The sequence below is a fragment of the Pseudorca crassidens genome, chromosome 14 (assembly GCF_039906515.1).
Source record: "Pseudorca crassidens isolate mPseCra1 chromosome 14, mPseCra1.hap1, whole genome shotgun sequence".
NCBI lineage: Eukaryota > Metazoa > Chordata > Mammalia > Artiodactyla > Delphinidae > Pseudorca > Pseudorca crassidens.
The window spans coordinates 66,853,400-66,869,644 of record NC_090309.1 but is presented as its reverse complement, the minus strand read 5'-3'; the positions used below and the strand labels follow the sequence as shown (position 1 = coordinate 66,869,644).

The following is a 16,245-nucleotide window of genomic DNA, read 5'->3' as shown; positions in this document are numbered from 1 at the left end:
GTGTACAAAACCTAAGAGAATTTGTTGTTAGCAGACTGACATTATAGGAAATGCTTTAAGAAATTCTTTAGGCTGACAGAAAGTAATCCTCCATAGGAATCTGTATCGCCAGGAAGGAATTAAGAACTTTGCAAATGATATATATGTCAGTAAATATAAAAGATAATGTTTTCTTAATTTCTCTGAATATCTATTTGTTGTTTTAAAAAAATTTACAGTGTGGTATTTATAATGTATGTAGAAGTAGATGATAAAGATAGCACAAAGGGTAGGAGAGGGCAGTGAATGGAATTATGTTGAAATAAGGTTATTATATTGTACATAAAGTTGTATAGTATTATTGTAAGGTAGACTAATGAGGATGCATATTATAATCTCACCCAGCAAAGGGAACAAGAGTATGGGGCAAAGTCCAGAGGAAACCAAGCACCAGCTTCCAAGAGTCCTCTCCCAGTGGAATTACACAGGATGCACTTAATTCCTCCAGCATCAAGTTATGACAACATGGGTGAAGATGTTAGGCCTAACTGTGTTAGGCACAGTGAACCACTCTCAGGGAATGGTGGAAACCCTCCCCCAAATCCAAGTTCCCAGATGCCAACCAAACTTGGAATCTGGCCTTTCAAAAGATAGCAATCTCAGCCCAGCTATGCTAGCTTCTTTTCCGCACAGTTGTTCAGGGCAGGTTTTGCAGTGGGAAGGAGGGAAACATGGTGGCCCAAAGTGGGGTGTCATAGACCAAGTGGGGTGAGGAGGGTGTCTACAATAATGGGCAGCTTAGTATGGGGTATTGGGGACAGAGTAAGGAAGTTATTCATATGCGTTGGGGCAACCTAGAATGAGGAATAAGTTCTCAAGAATAGAGAGGTGTGTATTGGGGAAAGGTGTCAGCAAAGATGACAAACTGCTTACATGCAGGAGACTTAATCAGACAAGTCAATATATTAACCATAGTGGAGCCATGTTTCTGTCAGAGAATGGAGTTATGAATACAAAAAAAATGAAACCTGTGGGGTTGGGCTGGAATTGGATTTAAGAGTATGAATTCATGATTTAAGATATATAAAAACAGATGAAGAAATGTAGATGTAAATATATTTGTGTACACATATTCCCCAGTTCTTTGCACTGAGAAGGCCTTGGAGTAGTTAACACCCCAAAAGCAATGAGCACACATACCACTCCTGTCTTCTAAATTCTCTACTGTCTTAGTCTGTTCAAGCTGCCACATTTTTAGGTGTTTTTTTTTTTTTTTTTTTTAATTTTTTTTTTTTTATTAGGTGTTTTTTAAAAGCAGCATCCCCCTTCTTGGTATCAAAATCTTAGTCTGCTTGAGCTGCCATAACAAAAATATCATAGACTGCAAGACTTAAATGACAGATATTTATTTTCACAGTTCTGGAGGGTAGGAAATCCAAGATCAAGGTGCCGACCAATTTTGTTTCTGGTGAGAGCTCTCACTGGCTTGTAAATGGCTGTGTCCTCAGTGACAGAGAGAGAGCAGGCTCTCTGGTGTCTCTTCTTATGAGGACACTAATCCTATCTTGAGGGTCCCACCCTCATGACCTCATCTAATCTTAATTATCTCCCAAGGACCCCATGTTCAAATACCATCATGTTGTGGTGGTAGGGTTTCAATATACAAATTTTAAGGGGACACAAACATTTGGTGCATAATATCCACTAAAGGAACCTGGGCTCCTTGGTGAAATGGCCAACTCCAGGTTTAGGGCAGAGAAAATACAGGATAACCCAGAATATCTTGCGCCAGAAAAGAAGAAAGTGCTTAAAGAAGGATGAGGATGAATTATTGATTAGAGGGGCTCCCACTGGACAATTTTGAGCATCTAAAGTAATTATAGTAATGGATTATAACCCATGAGGTAAAATAAGAAACCATGAGCCAATGTGAACATATACATAAACACAAGAATAAATTGAAAGCGTGATTAAGTATGAATACATTCACATAGTTTCAAAGTACAGTTTTTACAGTGGAAAAACTTGACAGATACCACCTTAATCTAGTGATGAAAGTTATTACTGGGCCAAATTTCACATAATAGGGTCAATGAGAAAAATGCAGTACTATCGTGATATTCCTGTCAAAGATTCACAACCTGAATCTATTCCAGGAGCATTCTACAAAATAACTGGAATCTTCAAAGTAACTGGCAAATTCGTGAAAGTCAAGTGAAAAACTGAAGAACTGTTCCAGACTGAAGGAGACAAAATAGAATGACAACTAAATGCAACTTGTGATTTAGAACTGGTTCCTTCTGCTATAAAATACCTTATTGGAACAACTGACAAAACTTGAACGGAGTCTAAGGGTTAGATGACAGTAATGTGTCATTGTTAATTTTCTGATTTTGATGGCTGTTACTGTGGTTACATAGAAGTACGTCCCTGTTTGCAGGGAATACACACTAACATGTTTGGGGGTGATGGGGCAGCAGGTCCACAACTTAACATTTCAAGGAAAACAAAGTTATTTGCACTGTAGTTAAAACTTTTCTGCAACTTCCTCATTGTTTCAAAATCTTTTCAAATAATGTTTGGAGAGGAATTCCCTGGTGGTTCAGTGGTTAGAACTCTGCGCTCTCACTGCCAAGGGCCTGGGTTCAATCCTTAGGGAACTAAAAAAAAATAAGACCTCAGGAAACTTCCAAACATCATCATCATCATCATCATCATCATCATTTTTGCCGCAAACCGCACGGCTTGTGGGATCTTAGTTTCCCAACCAGGGATGAACCCAGGCCCCCTGTAGTTGTAGTGTGGAGTCCTAACCACTGGACTGCCAGGGAATTCCCTTTCATTTTTATTTAGTTTACAATTTTGAATCTTTGGTCAATCTTCCTTTAAAAGATGCTGAAATTAAATGGTATATTTTCTACTTTTATTTTTTAACTTTTATTACACAGTGGAGTTATTTAAATCTTTTCTACTCTGCTGACATAAAACATTTTACCCTTTCTGAGGAACAAACGAATTATTTGGTACAGATCTGTAGTCCAGGACATTAAGTATCTAACAAAATCCTGAGTTCTGTAGCAATTTTTTTTGCCTGTCTCCCTGAAGTTTAGGAAAAAGATTTTCCTAAACTCCTGGGGTTTGGCTCTAGATTAGAGTTTTCATTTAACTTCTATAAATCTGACTTCTGGTCTAGTAAGTTTACAATGTGATTTTGATTTTCCTGAGAAAACCCTGAAGAAAAGGTATGTCACTTAGAAGGTCAGGGACAGCTGAAGAGAAAGAGAAAAATGCCAGGAGGGTAGGTTTCAGAAGGTTGCAAAATCTTTCAGAGAGACGGTCTTGGAATTAGAATTTTCTTTTGAAGCCTCAGCGTACCAATTAACAAAGCTGACTGTTCACTGGTGTTCTGTCTTCTCAGTTTAAAAAATTGATTTTATGTCAAAAGTTCTCGTAATTGTTATTCTATGTTGATTTTTTTCTAATTTACTAATGAAAATGCAAGACTTTGGATTATAAGTAGTTTTATATAAGGGGCAGAAGTTCTTCTAGGAGGAGGTGGAGACTTTGACATAGGTAATTTGCAAGAAAGGGAGGCCATGGTGGTTGATCGACAATGTGTATTTTGTTAGTGTCACAGATTCTCCAGCCAAGCAGGATGACTAGGAAGAGTCTGTACAATCAACAGTCACAAACTCTACAGATCACTAATCCCAGAATATGGACTAATCAAAGTGATCTTTTTTTGACAAACTGACAGGACAGTGTTCTCATGAAGGTTCTGCAGGATACTTAAGGCAAAGTTTCATCAATCACTTTTTCAACAATTGATCACCAATCCAATGGGACTTCCAATTGTTAGGGCTTAGGGCTGGCTTATACTGAAGACTTATCAGGTTTATACTTCCATCTGTTTCCTATGGAACACTCCCTTATACATTAAAAATAGATAAAACAATAAAATATAAACAAAACACATGAAACAAGACTTCGTAATACAGACAAACAATAGCAAAAGCAAGAAGAAAGAGTAAGCAGGTTAATGGCAAAAATATATTCAAAACAAAATAAAACGTCTAATAACTTCATACAAAGATGTAGGCCTAATTATAGAATACACTCCAAACTAAAAGGTCTAATTATTCAACATAAGAACCTATGTCTGCGGTTCTATTCCTAGTTTGTTGTTTTTTCTGGTAGGGGTGTTAGATTTGTCAAATGTTTTTCTGCATCTATTGAGATGATTGTGTGGCGTTCGCCCTTTATTAATATGGTGTATTGCATTCTTAATTCTCATATGTTGAACCTGCTTTTCATTCCTGTGAATTCCCATTCACTCATTCATGGTGTATGAGTCTTTCTATATTTTGGTGGATTCATTTTGCTATTATTCTGTTGAGGTGTTTTTGTGTCTACGTTCATATGGGATGTTGGTCTGTAGTTTTCTTGTGATGTTTTTGTTTAGTTTTGGTATCAGGGTAATTCTGGCTTCATAGAATGAGAAGTGTTCCTTTCTCTTCTATTTTTGGGGAACAGTTTGTCAATGATTGGTGCTAATTCTTCTTTAAATGTTTGGTAGACTTCATCGATGAAGCCATCTTTGCCTGGGCTTTTTGTGGAATTTTTTTTTTAATTATAAGTTCAATTGCTTGTTATGTCTAATCAGATTTTCTATTTCTTCTTGAGTCGTTTTCAGTAGTTTGTGTCTTTATAGAAATTAGTCCATTTCATTTAGGTTATCTAATTTGTTGGTATATAACTGTTTATAATACTCCCTATAATCCTTATTGCTGTTAGATCAATAGTAATGTCCCCCCTTTCTTTCTTGATTTTAGTAATTTTTTTAATTATTATTTTTAAACTTTAATTAATTAATTTATTTTGGCTGCACTGGGTCTTAGTTTTGGCATGCATGCGGGATCTAGTTCCCCAACCAGGGATCAAACCCAGGCTCCCTGCATTGGGAATGCAGAGTCTTACCCACTGGACCACCAGGGAAGTCCCAATTTTAGTAATTTGAATCTTTTTTTTCTTGGTCTAGGTAAAGCTTTGTCAATTTTGTTGAAAATTGCAAAGAATCAATTTTTGGTTTTGTTTTCTCTTTTTTAAAATTAATTAACGTTTTGGCCGTGCAGCTTGCAGAATCTTAGTTCCCTGGGTCCCTGCAGTGAAAGCAGAGAGTCCTAACCACTGTAACCACTGGACTGCCAGGGAATTCCCTCTCTATTGTTTTTCTATTCTCTATTTCATTTATTTCCTCTCCAAGCTTTATTTCCTTCTTTTTATTTTAATTTTTTGGCCGCACCACACAGCACATGGAACCTTAGCTCCCTGAGCAGGGATCAAACCCGTGCCTCCTGCAGTGGAAGTGCAGAGTCTTAACCACTGGACCACCAGGGAAGTCCTTTTATTTCCTTCTTTTTGCTTGAAGTTTAGTTTGCTCTTCTTTTTCTAGTTTCTTAAGATGGAAGGTTAGGTTATTGATTTGAGATCCTTCTTTTTTTAATACACGCATTTACAGCTATACATTTCCCTCTAAGAACTGCTTTTGCTGTATCCAATAAGTTTTGGTATGTTGAGTTTTAATTTTCATTCATCTCAACGTATTTTCTAAGTTCTCTTGTGATTTCTTCTTTGATCCATTGACTAAGTTTTTTAAATTTCCACCAGATGGGAGCATCCCAAATTTCCTTCTGTTATGGATTTCTAATTTCATTCCAGTATATTTGGAGAACATACTTTCTATGATTTTAATCCCTTTAAATTTATTGAAAATTATTTTATGGCCTAACAAATGTTCCGTCCTGGGAATGCTCCATATACACCAGAGAAGAATGTGTATTATGCTGTTGTTGGATGGTGTATTCTAGACATATGTAGGTCTAATAGGTATATAGTGTTGTTCAAGTCTTCTGTTTCATTGTTGATCTTCTGTCTAGTTGTTTCCTATGATTTTATATCAATTACTCAATTCCCTGTATTAGATTTTTTCTTCTTCTTAAAATAGCTTGAGAGATTTATTTTTGCTATCTCTAAACCCTGTTATACTCATCAATAAGGAATTAGTTAAATATATTGATATTAAGGCACATGCCTATGATTGTGTTCTCTAAGGTCACTAAAACTATATTCTAGAAAATTAAGACACGGGAAAAATGTCACAATACATCCTTACATGAAGTAGGCAGACTATAAATAATATATACTGTTTGATTCCAGTTTTGTTAAAATAAAAAAGACTGGGGCTTCCCTGGTGGCGCAGTGGTTGAGAGTCCGCCTGCCGTGCAGGGGACACGGGTTCGTGCCCTGGTCCGGGAAGATCCCACGTGCCACGGAGCGGCTGGGCCCGTGAGCCATGGCTGCTGAGCCTGCGCGTCCGGAGCCTGTGCTCTGCAACGGGAGAGGCCACAACAGTGAGAGGCCCGCGTACCGCAAAAAAAAAAAAAAAAAAAGACTGTAAAGAAACTTCAAGAATCAAGAATGGGGACTTCCCTGGTGGCACGGTGGTTAAGACTCTGCACTCCCAATGCAGGGCGCCCGGGCTGGATCCCAGGTCAGGGAACTAGATCCCACATGCAAGCCACAACTAAGAGTTCGCATGCCACAACTAAGGAGCCCACCTGCTGCAACTAAGACCTGGCACAACCAAATAAATATTAAAAAAAAAAAAAAAGAATTGAGAATGATTTGCTCAGGGCAAATGAAGCAATAATGTTCTAACTTGCCTTCTTGATTCTAATCCTGTCCAGAAGTAGCAAGTACTGAGTAGTTGGTAAGGCTTTAAAACTACGGTGTACAGAATTCCAGGTCCACCTTTGACTAGGTGTGTTACCTTGGCACACAACTTTCCAAGTAGAGGCTAACAATAGTACCTATATCAAAGGGCTGTTATGAGGAGTAAATGAGATGATACATTAAGTTCTTAGTAATAGTGCTTACCACATAAGTGCTTAATAAATGTTAGCTATTATCTTCCATCTACAGTTCATTCTCCATACCACAGCCAAAATGTAGAAGGTCACTCCGTTGTTAAAACCGTCCACTGGCTTCCGGTCTCAGAAAAAAAAAAAAAAAAACCAAGCTCTTTACCCCTAATTAGAAATTCCGACTTGATCTGGCCCCTGTTTATCACTTAGATCTTCTCTTTGTTTCTTCCCCTCAGGCACAACTCTCCAGACATACTTTCAGACATTTTTTCTGATCTTAAAACACCCTTGGTTGTTTTACTTAGGTATTTGCATTACTTATTCTGCCTAGAAAAAACTTCACAGAAAGACTTGCCATTTGGAAGTCAAATTTAATCTTCTTAGAGAAGTTTTCTCTGACTACCTCTCTAAATTAGTGACCCAGTTACTCTCTATACCATTACCCTATTTTCTTTTTTTTTTCCTATTTTCTAAATGGCACTACTTACCGATATATTTTAAAAATTTCCTTCTCCTACTTGTTTTGTCTCTTCTTACTAGAGTATCATTTTCATGAAATCAGTACCTGATACACACGTACTACATATTCAATTTCTGTCCAATGAATTACATTTCGATGTGTTTTATTTCCCTTTTATAAAATAAAATTAATCTTATAGAATTGAAGTAGTATTTTAGGAAGCACAACACAGTAGTCCGTCATTAGTCGGCCTGAGTTCAAATTCAGCTACTACAGCAAACTAGATGTATGTCTCTGGGCAAGTTTCTTAATCCTGGTTCCTCACTTGAAAAATGGGAATGTAATCTATTTCGTAAGGTATTGCAAAAATTAAATAACACAACATAGGTAAAAGCGCTTCAGGACTCAATGAAACTTTTCTAACATTACAAAGAAACCCTAATTGCTTCTTGACAAAGACCTCAGCGCGTACCTCTGCACCCACAACTCGGCAGTGGGCTGAAGAGTCGCTCTAGCCGCCACCTTCGCCTCTATAGAACGCAGGGGCAGCCGGGAAGGGGGAGCGGGACCCTAAGGCCGGTGCACGCACTTCCGCCCCCGCGTCGCTCGCAGCCAATCGGCCTCTGATGCCCAACCCCCTTCCGCTCTAGGGAAAAACCAGCTCCTAGGCCGTCTTCCGGCGGGAGCTGTGCCGCTCCTTATCATGGTGAGTTGGCCAGGGTTGTGAGGGTTTCTGTCGTAAATGATTCCTCTTATCCTTTCTGGTCCTGAAGCGGCCTTGAAATGCCTCAGCCACCCAGAGGTGGGGGTCGTCGGAGTTATGCTCGGGGTCCCCGGGAGGAGCGGCTGGCGTCCGAGAGCGTGCCACCAGAGCTCTGATGCTCCCTCGCTCCCTCACCCGGTTCCTTTGCTGTTCCGGACCCCGGCCCCGCTCCAGGCCAACCTTTCGGCTCTGGGCGAGTTTATGACTCCTCCCTGCAATGACATCCTTGATATAGAAATAAAAGTCTTTGCCAGTGTCAGCGACTACAACATCAACAAAAGGTCAGAAAACAAGTCCGCAGCAGCAACGACCGTATTAGTGATGCTTACAGTAGTGACAATAACACTGGTGAAAATAAAAGAGGATGGTTAGTAGGGTATTGAGGCTGACGCCCCAGTCTCCAGCTTGCCTTTATCGAGTGCGACAGCCGGGTATGGCAGCAGCTTTCAGAAGGCCAAAGACTGGCGAAAGTCAAGGTGTTGATAGTGCCTCTTACTGCAGCTTATTTTTTGTATGCGTTTGTAGATCCCAATATGTAGATCCCCTTATGGCTTTGGGGATGTGGTATTTAAATTTTGTTAGAGGTGTTAGTCATTTTATTCCTTTAGAAATCAAATATATAGCTCTCTGAATTTTATCTAAGGATAAGCAGTTGATTGTGATTTCAGTGTCAAAAGAGGTACAAACCATTGTATCAGAAAATTCATGGGTCTCTTATTGATAGCCTGTATATGATAAAAGGACCACGTTTCTGTGCCCCAGCACTGTCACTCTGAGTTTTTTCCTTGAGTGGATATGGTCGAAAAAATGTCTTATTCACATATTTGAAAATATTTTCTAAATTTCCTGTAATCCTTCCTTTACATGCAGAAAGTGGGTAAAAATTTACTTTTTTTGCTGACCAAATAGCTGTGTGCTCCTTCAAAACATTCACCACTGTGTAGCCAGAGTTAAGTTTCTAAAACTTGACCATGCCACTCCCTTGCTTAAAATTCTTCCGTTTTTTTTTTCCTTTAGCCTGAAAGCTAAAGTTCTGTTTAGTATGGCAAGCAAAGATATCTGTAGTCTAGCTTCTTACCTTTACAGCCTCTTTTTACACATACATACACCATATTCCAGCTACAGTGAACAGCTTGCAGATTGTGCTCTAAGAATTAGACCTTTGCACCGAATTCATATATGCTCTTCTCTCGCCAGAATTGCTCTCCATTTCCTGTCTTGCCATCCTTATCAGTATAACCCTTAACATGTCCTTTAGTCTCTTTCATGAGCCTTTCTGCCATGTCTAAACATCCTATTAAGTGCCTCCTTTACGCTCCTGTGAGGGTGCTTTTTACCAGTAACATCTGGTGCATTTTACCAGACTATGTTAAAGTTGTGTATTCACTTGTCTTTCTCACTTCCTAGGCTGTAAGCTTTTTGAGAGGAGGACCTATGTATTCACTCTGATCTCCCCAGAGCCTTTTGTACAGTGCCTGGCCCAGAGGAAGTTTTCAATAAATATCTGTTTTATAGAACACTGAATAAGTGACCATGGCAGTAAATTTTTATGCATGAAACATTAGTAATAAGGGAAATAGTAGCATTTAAGTTTTATTTTTAAAGTTACCCATTATGTATTATTTATTAATAACATGCTATGTGCAAAACGTAGTGCTTTCTTAGAATATGTCAAGGAAATATAGCCCTTGTCATTAGTGAAGTTACTAAAAAATTAACTTACCATGCAAGATGACAAGATGAAGGCTAGCCTGTGGTTCATTACAAAGCAAGTGGCATAAAAAACTCTATAGTTTGAATAATCTAATAAGGCTTCATGTAGGAAGTGAACCAGTAAACTTAGTACTTTGTCCCTTACTCCAGTACTCTTAATCTACTATTCATTACTCTCATTTGGATGAGGAAACAGAGAGGTCAGGTAACTTGCTAAGTGCTTCAGGGCTATTAGTGCTTGGATTAGATGAGTCTGGCCTTTTTACTCTAGAATGGTATGAGATCTCATACTTGTCTCATGAGATCATGAGACAAGGAGAACAGCAGTTTAATTGGAGTTGAGGATTCTTATCTGGAGCAAGAGGAAAAAATGGAAAGAAACTGAGGCTAACTCATTGAAGGCATTGAGTTCCAAGTTGTAAAATTTGGAGTTTATCCTGATAGCAGTGGAGAGCCAATATAATTTTGGAAAGAGTGACGTGAAAATTAGGATTTTTGTGGGTTTTCCCCCACTATCAGAATGGCATCAGAAATGGCCCTCTGCCTTTTAGAAACCTTATTGATTGTCTTAACCTGAAACTATTTTTAAAAATATTTTTATTTATTCATTTGTTTGCGCTGGGTCTTGGTTGCGGCGTGCAGGATCTTTAGTTGTGGCATGCGAACTTTTAGTTGCAGCATGTGGGATCTAGTTCCCTGATCAGGGATCGAACCCAGGCCCCCAGCTCGGAGTCTTAGCCACCGGACCACCAGGGAAGTCCTTTAACCTGAAACTTAAAGTAACTGAAATAATTTAAAATGGGCTGAAGTTAGAAGATATTCAAGGATACCAGTATTAAGTAGAATTTATCTTTGGGACCAAAATATCCACACATAATTCTTTAAGACTACAGTATGTTTGTTGACATTAGCATTTATTAACATCCCAGGTGAAAATAGCATACTGTTCCTTTTCAACTGAATTGGTTTAGCAGAGCCTTAGGGTTATACATATACACTGGTCTTTATTTGGATATGAAAATTAGTTGCACGTTTTTCATGATGCTTTATTTTTACATTTTTAAAAATATTTTTTACTTTAACTTTTTATTGTGGAAATTTTCATACATACACAAAAGTAGAGAGAATATAATATAATGAGCCCCCATGTAGCCATAACTTGGCCTCGACAGTTATCAACATTTTGCTGTTTTTGTTAATGCCAGATTTCTAGAGCTCAGCCTATTTTCTGCCTTTCCTGAGTCTAAACATAATGCAACTAATGACATGTAAAACTTGAAGAAATGGGATGTATCATTTTATAACTATTGAGATGTTTCTAGATGCTGACTATAGGAAAATCATACCTCTGCTTGAATTGGATCTGAAAGTTTTTCACATTTTTAATCTGTTAACTCCTAATTCCATTGCTATCTGTGGAGCTTCAGTGTTTGAATCAAATTGGCCAACTTTAATGGGGTAGAAATGTAGTATGGTTGTTATAGTGATTGTGGCCTTTACCATCTAAGAAAATGTTTTGTTAAAATTAAAATCCAAAAATTTAAGTACATGGCACTTAGCAATCAAATTATTATGTATGACCCGTTGAAAATTGTGAAGGGTTTTTCTTCCCCTAGAAACAATTACTTTGCTTTTGTAATAACAAAGATTTTCACAGCTTATTTTTCCAGGGTGTTTTTTTGTTTTGTTTTTTGTATTGTATTCCCATCATGAAAGTGTAGTAAAATTGATCAATTTTTTCCCCTTTACAGCTTCTTGGTTTTATGTCCTATTAAGAAAAGTCTTCTCCACATACAAGATTATAAAATTATACATCCATGAGTTTCTTCAATTATTCTGTTGTTTTATATTTTGATTTTAAAATAATGAAAAATTAGAGTGAGTAGTAAGGATCCAACTTTACCTTTTTCCAAATACTATTTATTGAATAACTCATACTTTCTCCCACTGATACTGGATACTACCTTAATCACAGGCTAATTTCCTATGTGTGCTTGAGCTCTCCTTTATGTTAAGGCTTTCTTACATGGTTTCCTGAACTTGAGTATTAAATCCCACTGTAATCACCACTCAGTCTCTCCTCTCATTGGTAACCCCACTGCCGTGACCTTTCTCTGCTAGTACCATACCGTGTACTAGCAGGGACCATGGAAGCTAGCTAGGATGTCAGATACTTTGAATGCCTGAGAGAGAAACTCAGAGGTTTTCCTGTAATAATAGTTGCCAAACCTTTCATATATAAAGCTTTAATTAGGTAAATTGTAATAGTTTTTTTCCAATAAAGCTATTTGGCAAACTGGTTTTCTGGTTCAAAATTGCCTAATCCATTAAAAAAAAAAAAAGAGTTTGGTCTAGAGCTAAAATGCCTGGGTTTGAATTCCTGTTCAGCCATTACTAGCATTGTGTGCTTAGACAATTTACTAAAAATTGTTTCCACCACATAGATGATTGTGAGTCTTAAATAGGTAAATACATGCAAAATGTCTAGAATAATTGCTTGGGACATAATGAGCATTCAAGAAATGTTAGTTATTACTATATCGCAGGAATGAAGAAGATTAGATACTTAAATGCTGATTTGTGTACTTTTGTTTGCTTTAAAGGGGACAATTCATCTCTTTAGAAAACCACAAAGATCTTTTTTTGGCAAGTTATTGCAGGAATTTAGACTTGTAGCAGCTGATCGAAGGGTAAGTTATTTTTATTCCTTAACCCTAATTTTAATTATTGCACAAACATAACATTGAAGAAAGGTAATTTTTAAGGCAAATAGAAATCACTCTTGATCCATCACATTGTTTTCATTTTTTTATGTTGGATAAGTAATTTTTAATGTAAAATTACAGAACTTTAGTATACAGTTGTTTTGCCTGGGAGGAAGCTAGGCTTTGGTTAGTTTTTATTCTAATTCTAAAGAATTTTGAAGAAAAATTGTTTGGTGATAGCCTTATGTTGTTAGTTTTTTTAGCAAATTAAGTGGGTGTGGTCTGAAGCCAAGTTTTCTCATTTTTAATGTAAGGCAGAAAAAATAAGTTATGCTTTGAGACTATAAATAGACAATTGATAGATACCCTTTTTGGTCACCAGTGTAGACCTTCTAATTACTATTCTGTTGTCATTGTTCTCATTATTGTCTTATACTGTAAGCTCCCTGAGGGCAGTGACTATGTCTCTTTTGCTCACTTTTTTTTTTAAACATCTTTATTGGAGTATAATTGTTTTACAATGTTGTGTTAGTTTCTGCCATATAACAAAGTTAATCAGCTATACATATACATATATCCCCTCATTTTTTAATAGAAGTACAAAATAAGCACCCAGCAAATACTTGATGAATTTTAAATAATCCTAGCTTCAATGTAACATAATAAGCAGTAGCAATGATATTGACCACGTATTACAATACTAAACTAAAGACTTCTTTTCTTTGTTTTTTACCACTATATCTCCTGTTTCTAAAACTTTGGGATATGGTCAAAACTCATTAATTCTAGTATTTGGAAATATTATCATCTCTGAATGTTAAACTCTGAGAGCCATGGGTAGGAAATTTATCTGCTTCTTTTGTATTTAGTCATTTAGGATGATCTCTTTTTAAAAAAAAAAAAATTATTTATTTATTTGGCTGCATCAGGTCCTAGTTGTGGCACACAGGATCTTTTATTGCGGTGTGCGGGCTTAGTTGCCCCGTGGCATGTGAGATCTTAGTTCCCCAACCAGGGCTCTAACTTGAGTCCCCTGCATTGGAAGGTGGATTCTTAACCACTGGCCCACCAGGGAAGTCCTTAGGATGATCTCTTGAGAACAGATAGTTATAGCTTTATGATGTTGATGGAAAGCAACTATATTGCAGGAGGAAGCAGCAAGTTCTTTAACAGTACACTTCACTGAAGCATAGTATACCACAGAATAGGTAGTAGGAACAAAACGAGTATAGGAACACCTGAATTGTACAGATAACCTCTATCATAATTTAAATCTTAAGAGGTACACCTGGCTTATCTCTTCATTGCTTTTCCTGTCTTAGTTCTTGGTGATTTCATATTTCACGTGGAAGATCCTTACCTCTCAGTTCCTCACCACAAATAACCTTGTCCTGTATCCCTCCCAACCATCCACTCCTATGATCATACCATAAACCTTATCATTTGTAATAACTATATCCTCCCATTGTCTCAATTTAAGCATTTTACTCATCAGTCACTATCTGTCTTTCCAGTTCACTCCTATTACTAGGGCCTCCAGTCCTTTACTCTGCTATATTTTCACTATTTTTCACCTCTCTTATCCTCATTTACTTACTTATCAATTTAGATTCTCTGGTCCATCATTTTCATTTTCTTGCATATGCCTTCAACTCCTTTGTGCCCCTCTTCTGTCTATCATACTTCCTTGGCAAATCCTTAACCTCATTAAGTCCACTTTTTTCCTACTCTGTACCTGCATGCAAGCAACAGAATGTAACCTTAAAAAAAACACAAAACCATGCTGACTGGTCTCACTTTAAATTCATGATCAAGTATGCCATTAGTGTGGCCCATATTGTATGTTCCTAGTTTATTCAGTTTCCAGTTTCCTAAGTGACAGTTTCATACCATATTCTTTCACTTCTGTCCTCAGACTCCCAAAAGCTTATTCATCCCCATTCTAACCTGTTCATCTTGCTTCCTGTTTCGCTGAGGGAAAAGAAGTAATCAGGAGAAAACTTCCGCATCCTGTCATTAGCATATCTACCAACACTCTGCCTTCCCTCCTATTTTGTGAATGAACTGTCTGATCTGCTATATAAGGCCAATTCTTCCACTGTTGCCTACTCAAAGACAGCATTTCTATAATGGTTCCTTCTGTCTCTTGCATTGTTGTTCCTTCTTGAATCATTCTCCTTCTCCTTCTTGCGTCATAATTACATGCCATATATTCCACTCTCAGCTACTGCTTCCTTTCTCTGCTTCCTCTTATACAAAAGTACGTAGAAGAATTGTCTTTACTCTCTTTGTTCACTTTCTCTCCTGCCCGTTTCTATTAAACAAAACCAGTCTGATTCTAGTCCCCACTTATCCACAGAAACAGCTTTTACAAGGTAACTAATAACTTCTGTGTTGCCAAAAGCAATGGTCATCCTCATTTCCCATTTTATTTGACCTTCAGTGGCATTTGACGAAAAACAGTCTCTTCCACCTTAAAGCAGTTTTATTCATTTGAACTCTGAAATGCCACTCTTGATTTTCCTCCTACTTACTTGGCCATTATTTTTAGTCTCCTTTCTTACTTTCCTCTCATCTTTCTGACCTCTTTAAGTTTTGGAGTGTCCCAGGGCTTATGGAGCTCTGGCCTCTCTTGTTTACTTTCATTACCATATGCTGATGACCCTATATTTATATCTCAGTCCCTATCTTCTTCCCTACCTCCAATTCCTATATATAATGGACTTCTCAACATTTTCACCTGGATATCTAATAGGCATCTCAAATTTAGTATGATCAAACCTGAACTTTGATTTTCTATCACTCCTTCACTACATGGCTCAGGCCAGAAACCTTGGAGTCACTTTTACCAATCTCTCCCTCACTCCTCACATCTGCTTTATAAGTAATTCTTGCCGGCTCTATCTTCAGTATAATACTCAGAATCTGACTCTTTTTTTTTTTTTTTTTTTTTTGTGATACGCGGGCCTCTCACTGTTGTGGCCTCTCCTGTTGCGGAGCACAGGCTCCGGACGCGCAGGCTCAGCAGCCATGGCTCACGGGCCCAGCCGCTCCGCGGCATGTGGGATCTTCCCGGACTGGGGCACGAACCCGTGTCCCCTGCATCGGCAGGCGGACTCTCAACCACTGCGCCACCAGGGAAGCCCAGAATCTGACTCTTAACACCTTCCTACCATGTTCAAAGCCACCATCATTTCCCACATGGTTTATTGCAATCACATTCTAAATGGTCTTCCTACTTTCATCCTTGCCCCTATGCAGTATATTCTACATAGGGTAGCTGAATGAGCTTTTTAAAATGAAGCCTAAGTCACTTTCCATCTCATCTGGAATACATCCCAATTCTTTTCCTGGCATACATGACACTACTTGATGTAGCCCCAGACTCCCTCTCAGCTCTCTTGTCTAACTGTCCTCAGCCATTCTTCTATCTCAAAGAATTTGCACTGTGGTTCCCATTTTCTCTCCCAGATATCTGCATGCTTATTACCTTGGCCTCTTTCTGATTTCTGGTCACATGTCGCCTTACCAAAGGAGTCTTTTCTGACCACCCTATCTAGAAGAGCAGCTCTTCCATGTCTTCCATTTACTGTGTTCTTACTGTATTTTTTCTTTTAGCACTTATCACCACCTGACCTTATATATTTGCTTATTGTCTGTCACTTCACCTGGAGTATAAGGTCCGTGTTTTGTTCACTGCTG

The 16,245-nt window shown here is 38.0% G+C and overlaps 1 protein-coding gene across 2 annotated transcripts in view; it reads left to right on the top strand.

Annotated features, from left to right (window-relative positions):
* Nucleotides 1-7,991: 7,991 nt before the first annotated feature.
* SLC30A6 (solute carrier family 30 member 6) overlaps nt 7,992-16,245 on the top strand; it is a 38,519-nt gene continuing 30,265 nt past the window's right edge. The window contains exons 1-2 of one of the 2 annotated variants that reach the window (XM_067703320.1): nt 7,992-8,068; nt 12,442-12,528. In XM_067703320.1, the coding sequence (XP_067559421.1) occupies nt 8,066-8,068; nt 12,442-12,528 (90 nt within the window). In that variant the 5' untranslated portion in view covers nt 7,992-8,065. The other variant, XM_067703321.1, reaches the window with a different exon arrangement.